This window comes from Mesoplodon mirus (genome assembly GCF_964341445.2).
Source record: "Mesoplodon mirus genome assembly, chromosome: 1".
Classification (NCBI taxonomy): Eukaryota; Metazoa; Chordata; class Mammalia; order Artiodactyla; family Ziphiidae; genus Mesoplodon; species Mesoplodon mirus.
In genome coordinates this window covers 71,021,306-71,030,102 of record NC_138976.1, presented here as the reverse complement: position 1 = coordinate 71,030,102, position 8,797 = coordinate 71,021,306, and the positions used below count along the sequence as shown (strand labels likewise).

Below are 8,797 nucleotides of genomic sequence, written 5' to 3'. Positions count from 1 at the left end.
CTCGCCACTCCTGCCATCCTATTCAGAAGTAATTGCAGAGTCAACACTTAAGAAAACCCTCTTATTGTTAAGGTGATCCCTGGGTCCAAAAAGTTAAAACATTGAACTACAGAATCTCTAAAGTCTGTTCCAGCTCTAAAATTAAATCTTATACCCTACTGAGAGTGCAAAAGAGAAAGCCTCGCCTTCTTTAACATTATGGTTGGTAGAGGGACAGAAATATGCGAACTGAATTCAAAAATGTACACTACATTTAGAATTCCTGAAGGACACAGAACAGGATTCAGGCACTTTCATGGTGGTTTATTTACGAATTGAAATAAAGGGCCCCTCTAGGGGGTAAACTCCATGAGGGCAGGAAGTTCACCACCAGGTTTCACTGCAGACCTTGTCACACAAGGAAGGCTCACTGGGCGAGGGACACGACAACCGAGCACAGAGACCACGGCCCAGAAGCCAAGACCGGAAGTAGAGCACGGAGCATCACGTGACTCGCCCTCCTCTGCAATTCCCCCCACCCCCACCCCCGCTCGGCGATGCAGCCCCGGGACCGCCTCCACCAGAGGCCGCACCAATCCGCGAGGGAAGTCAAATTTGGCTAGGCCAGGCAAGGGGCGGCTCCAACTCGTAGTCGCCTTGTAGCTGCGTCTCGCTGGCTCGGCCCACTTGTCGCCGAGTCTCAGGCGGTGGTCCCGCCTTCCAGCCCAGACTACACGCTCTACATTGCAAGTGGGAGGTGCAGAGGAGCAAGAGCGGGGCAAAGGCGCATGCGTGTTGAAGTGAAGCCCAAGGCGAAGTTTCAGAAAGCAGAGGGAGGGGGAGGGGAGGTCTGCAGTACGCGCGCGCGCGCAGCAGCCCTCCCTGGCCAGACACACGCGGCGCGGCGTGGTGACGCCAGGGCGGCCCGAGGAAGGGGCGGGGCCGGGGCGGGCCTTCCCAGCTTTTCCAGCTCCTCCAGCTCCTCCCGCCCCTTCCCGGCCCCGACTCTGTCTTTCCCCCCCTCCCTCCCCCACACTGGGCCCCGTCTGCGCGGGGGTGACTTCGTCGCTTAGCTTCGCGTCGGCTCGGCCCGGCCCGGCCAACGGGCAAATGCCCTGAGCTGCCACCGCCGCCGCCGCCGACTCGGCCGGTGGCGGTGTGGGAGACGGGCGTCCGGCCCCGGGCCGCTGAGTGTGACGGACGGGGCCGGGGGCCGCCGGGCGCCGCGGCGTCGGCGGCTCCGCGCGGACCATGTATTTCCTGAGCGGCTGGCCCAAGAGGCTGCTCTGCCCTTTGGGGAGCCCGGCCGAGGCGCCTTTCCACGTTCAGTCCGACCCCCAGAGGACTTTCTTCGCCGTGCTGGCCCCGGCCCGCCTCAGCATCTGGTACAGCCGAGTAAGTAGAGCCTCCCGCCGTCTCTCGCCTCTCCCTCCCCGGCGTCCCGGTATCGTCTCGCCCCCAACTTCCACCCGGGGTCTGGGACCCCTGCCCCTTCGCGCCGGAGCCACTCGTCTTCGCCGTCGGCGTCCTTGTTCCACCTACTCGGCCGCACGAACCCCCGGGTCCTAACACGTCCTCTGGCCAGGGCTCCAGGGTGGATGTCGTCGCTGCTGCCCCAAATCCCAGCGCCTCCCTGCGTTGGACCGACGGCCGCGCACAGTGCGGACCCCACGCGCTCCGTCGGCAGAGCCCAGACTTTACCTCCTCTCCCTTCCCCCATTCGCTGAGGAACAAATTTGTTTAAACTTTCCGCAATTAGGAATCTGGCCGCTGTTTTGTTCCTAGACCTTTCTTGCCCTAAAGGCCATTGTTTTGAAGTTAGGGAAAGCCTGTTGGGCTTTACCCAGTGTCAGACTTTACATGCTGTGATAACTTATTTCTAGCAACTACAGCCAGAGTTATTTTTTACTAAAGTTCTGATAATCCAACTTCTCGCCTCACGCCAACATCTCCTTTCCACTTTCAGGCCAGTTCTTTTTTCTGCTGCTCTTGGAGTCTTCTGTAGAGAATTGTAGGGGGTTTAGTAGGAGCGGAAGTAGAGCTCAAATCTGTTCGCGCTGCTCCTGGTATTCACACCTGGAAGTAATAAGATTTGGGAAGAGCGTGAACCGGTGTTCTGTTTTTGCTTTCTGTGAATCTTGCTCTTTTATTTCTTGTATCTAATTACTGAGTAGATAACTTGAAAAATAAGTGGTGGATAGGATACTCCGTATTTTCCGTGACGGGTTCTGTTTATAAAAGCAACAAAATAGAGTATAAAAATGCCCCCCCCGAAGGCAGTACTAATCGATGTCAGAGTAAAGTCGTTCTCTTTTCAAAGCTAATTTTACCAAGTGGGAATAGGTCGTGACCTTAGCGTTGTTAGATCTGTGTGAAATACTGGCTTTAGTTAAATTAGCTAAAACTGTCACATCTGTGTATCTGACCATTTGAATGCCTGCAAAGCCCTTGACTACCCTCACACACAGCCCTGGTAAAAGTGATGATGAGATTTAGATATTTCTGGTATCTCTTTTATATGACTATCATAGTTAGTGTTTAAATCAGACTATTTGCCATTAAGTTTTAGCTGATTTAATTTTTATATATCAGAACAAAATAGGCTGTTATAAAACAACAGTGTGACTTCTGTCTGGTGCTTGATTGCATTTTTGAATATATATGTATTGCATATCATTTGGTTCTTAAATGAGATACTAATTCAGTTACATCGTGTATGCCAATTGAATAATATTTTATTCGGTTGTGTATAACTATTATACTTAAAGCATATAAAGAAAAAAATAATTAGAACTTGAATTTTAAATTGCCTTCTGAATTTAGTACATAATTTCACTCTAATTTAACAAATTGTTTGTGAAGCCTAAAATTTAACTTTCCTTATCTCTATAAAGGGCAGACCTGACTTAATTTTAGACGGAACTAAACTTAATTTGAAGGAGGAATAGACCAGAAGCCTGTAGGCTACTATTCCTCTGTAGAAGAAACAAAAATGTGCCTTGACTTTCTTAGGGATATTGTGAATATTAAGAATATCAGTTTTTTTTTTGCTTTTGGACTTAGATACTAAATAAATCAAAGGCAGTCCTGGAATGTAAAACTACTCATACTCCTTTCCTTCAGATTCCTACCGTGCACACAGATAGCTACTTCCTACAGAAGTGCTGGGGCCACTACCATTAAGATCCACTGTGCAAAAAGTTAGTTTGTACAGAACCTGTGGGTTCAGAAGTATGTGAAATGAGATGCAGGAATACCTTAGAGGAGGCTCCATGGTACTGTAGGTTTACGAATGGTTAACTTTGATCTCTGGCACCACTGTCACTTTAAAGATCAAGTATTGGACCAGATGAATTTAAGGTCTATAACTGGGTGAATGGGGGAACAGGTGCCAGACCCCAGTTTCTATTTTGATTTTTAAATTTCTAAACTTAAATTTATTTTAAGTTACATAATTTAGGTCAACAGACTTCTTTTAGAAGTGAAAACACCTTTAGCTAAATTGAGTAGCTATCAGTTATTTCTATATAATTTAGAGTGAATTGGTTTAAAATGTTTGCGTGAGAACATGAAAGCTTTGATTTTGGAGACATTGTATATGCAAGTAATTTTACAGAATAAAGTGAATTTTGAAGATCTGAAGGAGGGTTTTATGGAGTTTGAGGTCTTAAAAGCAGCTTGAGGGCATTTGGAGACAGGGAGAAACATGCTCAAAGAGATGAGAGGATATAACACGATTTGCTTACTTGCAATTTTGTTAGGGCTCTCAGTAAGTTAAACTCACTTAGGAGGAATGCATTTTTAAAAAGAAAAAACTAGCCTTGTGGGAGGATCGTGCATTTGATAGTCTAGCTGTTTTTTGTTTTTTAATGTCTAAAAGAATTGCTGTCTGGCAAATGTTGATTAGACATGAGACAATGGAAACATTAAAATAAAATCTCTAAGGATAACTTGTGTACACTTTATGGGTCTTCTAGTGAGCTTATATGTATCAATACCTCTTATAGCTACTATTATAAACTCTAAGTAGCTATTTGGAATCCCAGTATTATAGAATCATATCTCTTCAAAATTCTTTCCTGACTCCAAGTTTGAGAAATGTAGTATAGTGCTTTTCAGATGTGTTAATAAACAAAAGAGTTTCTGTAGATACTCATTTTGCTTTTTTTTTTTTTTTTTTTTTTTGCGGTACGCGGGCCTCTCACTGCTGTGGCCTCTCCCGTTGCGGAGCACAGGCTCCGGACGCGCAGGCTCAGCGGCCACGGCTCACGGGCCCAGCCACTCCGCGGCATGTGGGATCTTCCCGGACCGGGGCACGAACCCGCGTCCCCTGCATCGGCAGGCGGACTCTCAACCACTGCGCCACCAGGGAAGCCCTCATTTTGCTTTTTGATTTCATTTTTAGTGTGAGGATGTGACTTGTTTTCATTGTAACACGTTGATGTAAATTGCTTTCTCTACTTTGTGATTCTGCTTAGGCGTTTTAAAAACTACTTGAGCTTACAACAGGGATCATCCATATATTTTGGAACCCAAAAAAGGGGACTCAAAAAAGGTTTGATATGTATGTTAGATTGGGATGCTACAGGTGGGACTTAACTTGATGGAGCAGTTGATGTATTTCTGCCAAGGGTATTGTAAAAGGACTAGTTTCAGCTTTGAGGATGAAGCTGCTGTTTAAAGCACATTATGATTTATGATTGACATGGGTGTTGTGTGAGATGAATTGTGTTTGGTACTGTATCAGAGAGCCTAGAATTATTCCTTTAATATACTGCTTAACTGTGAGTACAAAAAGACTACATATGTGAACCACAAAATGATACCTTAGAATGCTCTAATTCTAAATTAGTCTTATCTCAGTTTTCAGGTCATTGATTATTTCAAATATATGAACACCTCCTGTGAAAAAGGTAGTATAAATAGGCAGTATATGAAAGGGATTAAGGGGCACAATGTATGAAAAAAACATTCTATCCAAAGATATTAGTGTGTTAATATAAATGAAAATTTTGTGAGTTATCACTACTAATAAAAAGCTGAAATAGATAAATAATTACTGGCCTTATGAAATAAATTGTCTTTGAGTAACCCTGAATAGAAACTTATCCTCTTGTTGTTGTATACTAATAATGGAAAACAATGAGATAGACGTTCAAAGAATCAGGTGTATGGTTAACTGTGTGACCTTAGGAAGGTAACTTAACTTGTATTGTACCTATATTTTTCCAGCTCTCCCATTTCTCACCTTTCAACCCTATTCTGTTAACGCCTCCAAAGAGCCTTCCTTATAAACTCACTGGTTGTAAGTCATTTAGGGTTCACTGTTGGTTAAAGAATGAAGTTCAAACTCCTTAGTTTGATACCAGAGACACTCCCCTCTTGGAATGCTCTCTTGCCCCATCTCTGCCTATCAGAATATTATTCAAACTTTAGCTACTGTTGAAATCCTGCTCTGTGAGTCATTCTTTATTTACTGTAATTAGAAGTGTTCGTTTTTTTTGATGAACTACTGTTTGTACTGTAGTTTTGCACACATGCTTTATTTCTCCAACTAGATTGTAAGTTTCTGGAGTGCAGAAGTGGTCTTATTTATTTATTTAATTGAAGTGTAATTGAGTTACAACATTGTGTTATTTTCGAAGTGATCTTATTTTGTATTATCCATAATGCTTTGCACAAAGCACATGCTTAAAAAGTTATTTAAAATAAATTAATGAATTTAGGATATCTGTCCTATGCATAGCACAGAATTTTTTCAAGTTTTAATAATTGGAAGATTTTTAAATGTTGACATGTAACTTAAAAAATGTGGTAATACTAAATTACAACTTAAAATCAGAAAAATTTGATTAGAGAGGGTTATATAAGTGAAGGTGAATTAAATACTTTTTTATTACACACAGTCCAAATTATATTAGAAAAGTGGTACATGTTATTCACAATAGCCAAGATGTGGAAGTAACGTAAGTATCTGTCAATAGATGAATTGGATAAAGGAGATGTGGTACATACACACAGTGGAATATTATTCAGCCATGAGAAAGAAGGGCATCTTAAACCATTTGCGGCGACATGGCAGGACCTTGAGGGCATTATGCTAAGTGGAATAAGTCAGAGACATTTCATGTGTGATATTTACATATATGGAATCTGAAAAAGCTGAATGCATAGAAACATTCTAGAATGGTGGATAGGAGGGGCTGGGAAGGGTGGAAAAGGGGAGATGTTGGTCCAAGAGCGTAGACTTCCAGCTGTAAGATGTGTAAATTCATGTACATCATGGTGATTATAGTTGATAATACTGTATTATATACTTGAAAGTTGCTTAGATGAGAGTAGATTTTCAATGTGTTCACTACAAAAAAGAAATGGTAATTATGTGACATGATGCAAGTGTTAGCTAAGACTATGGTGGTAATCATTTTGCAATATATAAGTGTATCAAGTCAACATGTACATCTTAAACTTGTACAGTGTTATATGTCAGTCATATCTCATTAAAGCTGGTGGAAAAAGTGGTACATGATAAAGGGTCCTTCTTTAATTATTAGATAATCTGCTGTTTGCCAAAACTTAAACTCTGTGCAGTATTACAGCTAGTTGAACTCCTGGTTCCTAGTATGTGTTTATATTGATGTGATCTATGGAAAAAGAAGGTCACACACACAAAAGAAGCAGAATAAGAACATTAATGACATTTTGCTTATCTTCAGGTGCTTGTGAATTATCGAAGTGATCCATTTTACTCGTGAACATTCATTCTGAGTTTACTGTGGACTGTGTGCTTTACAACATGGGAATCAAAGTTTCCTGAATTTAGGTTCTTAACATACCTCACTCGTGATTTTTGCCCTGTCCTCACAGTACCTATCTAGTCTAACTTTTAGACTTGAAGTTCTCTTTCAAAATAAATTAATTTATATCTTTATTACAAATGGAAAACTAGGACCATTTGTATGAATAGAGGGTTACTGCATGAGGGAATACAATGAAAAGAATGTTATGAAAATCTAGTTTCCTGCCAAAGGCTCTTACCTTTTTCTTTAAAACGGCGGTTTGCAGATTACATGAGAGGTATTTAGAAGTAAACTAGCCCCTCATGCAGATTTCCTCTTACCTAAATCAAAAGGATTGAAGAATTGAAAAAATTTATTTTCTCACATATGATTAACTATTTAATACAGAGTTTATATGTTACCTAAAATAGTATAGAAAATATTGCCTTAAAGCATTCCATTTACTGCTAAATAACGCATTTATTATGCAGTTTATCAGGTTAGAAAAAATAAATTTACAGTTTAAGCATTTAAAAATGTTCGAGAATTCAGACTTGCCACAGAGTGAGACAATTGCTTAATTTTCTTCTTTTTTAAAAAAATTGACCAGCAAACATCAATTGTTTGAAATCAAGGTATCCTACTTTTCTTTTAAGTTCATTATAATTGCTTTGCTTTGAGTTGCTATCAAAAACCTGTCTCCCCAAGTGTTTGCCTTATTTCAATCATAAATCATACCTAAATTTACATATGAAAATTTGGATATTATTGTAAATATACAGTAGAATTTGCTGTGGTTTAATTTTCAAACAGCTTTATTGAGGTGTATAAAATACGTCTATTGTAAGTGTACAGTGATTTTTAGTAAATTAATAGCGTTGTGCAATCATCATTACAGTCTAGTTTTAGAACATTGATAGCAGCCTCAAAAGTATTATGCCCATTTGCAGTCAACCTCTGCTCCCACTCCGGCCCCAGGAAATCATTGGCTGGCTTTTTGTCCCTTTGGATTTGGCGGTACTCCTTTTTATTGCTGAATATTATTCCATTACGTGGATATACCATATCTTTTTTTAGTCCATTCACCAGTTGATGGGTATTTTGATTGTTTCTAATTTCGGACCATTATGAATAATGCTACTGTAGACATCTGTGTATACTTTTTTGTGTGTGAGATTATATATTATCATTTCTCTTGGGGAGATACCTAAGAATGGAAGTGCTAGGTAGTATGGTAAGTTTGTTTTTAGCTTTTTAGGAAACTGCCAAAATGTTCAAAGTAGCTGTCACATTTTGCATCCGCACCAGCAGTGTATGAAGGTTTCTGTTTCTCCACATCCTGTTAACACTTGTTGTTGTCAAGCTTCTGTCAATCTTCTTTATTATAGCCATTTAGTGGGTTTGTAGTGGTATCTCATTGTAGCTTTAATTTGTATATTCCTAATGACTAAACATGTTTAACATCTTTTCATGTGCTTATTAGCCATTTGTGTACCTTATTTGGTGAAATACCTATGCAAATCATTTGCCCCCTTTTTTTAAAATTGGAGTGTTTGTCTCACTGAGTTGTAAGAATTCTTAATATATTTTAGATACAAATTCTTTATCAGATATATGACTTGCATATATTTTAGCAGTCTTTGATTTGTCTTTTCAGTTTCTTAATGTGACCTTTTGAAGAACAAAAGTTTAGTTTTGATGAAGTCTGGATTATCATTTCTTTCTTTTATGAATCATGCTTTTTGGGTCTTACCTAAGGAACCTTTGGCTGGTCCAAGGTCACAGACAAGTTCTGTGTTTTCTTTTGTAAGTTTTATCATCTGAACTCTTATACATAGGTCTGTCACATGTTTTGAGCTGATTTTTATGCATGGTTTGAGGTAAAGGTCTAAGTTCAGTTTCTTTTTTACATATAGATCCAGTTGTTTTAGCATTATTGTTGGAAAGACTTTTCACTATTGAATTGCATTGGCACCTTTGTCAAAAATCAGTTGACCATAAATGTAAGGGTTTATTTCTGTATTTTCTATTCTGTTCTG

General features: G+C 40.2%; 1 protein-coding gene across 5 annotated transcripts in view; it reads left to right on the top strand.

The window, feature by feature from the left end:
• Nucleotides 1-964: 964 nt before the first annotated feature.
• Nucleotides 965-8,797, top strand: part of RIC1 (RIC1 homolog, RAB6A GEF complex partner 1) — a 141,917-nt gene continuing 134,084 nt past the window's right edge. For 3 of the 5 annotated variants that reach the window (XR_014293519.1, XM_082615392.1, XM_082615389.1), the window contains exon 1: nucleotides 968-1,374. Coding sequence is in view for 4 of the 5 variants with exons in the window: in XM_082615392.1 (XP_082471518.1) it covers nucleotides 1,231-1,374 (144 nt within the window). In the remaining variant the exon portion in view is untranslated. Of the gene's footprint in view, nucleotides 1,375-8,797 lie in introns of all 5 variants that reach the window. The other 2 variants (XM_082615391.1, XM_082615390.1) reach the window with 2 other exon arrangements.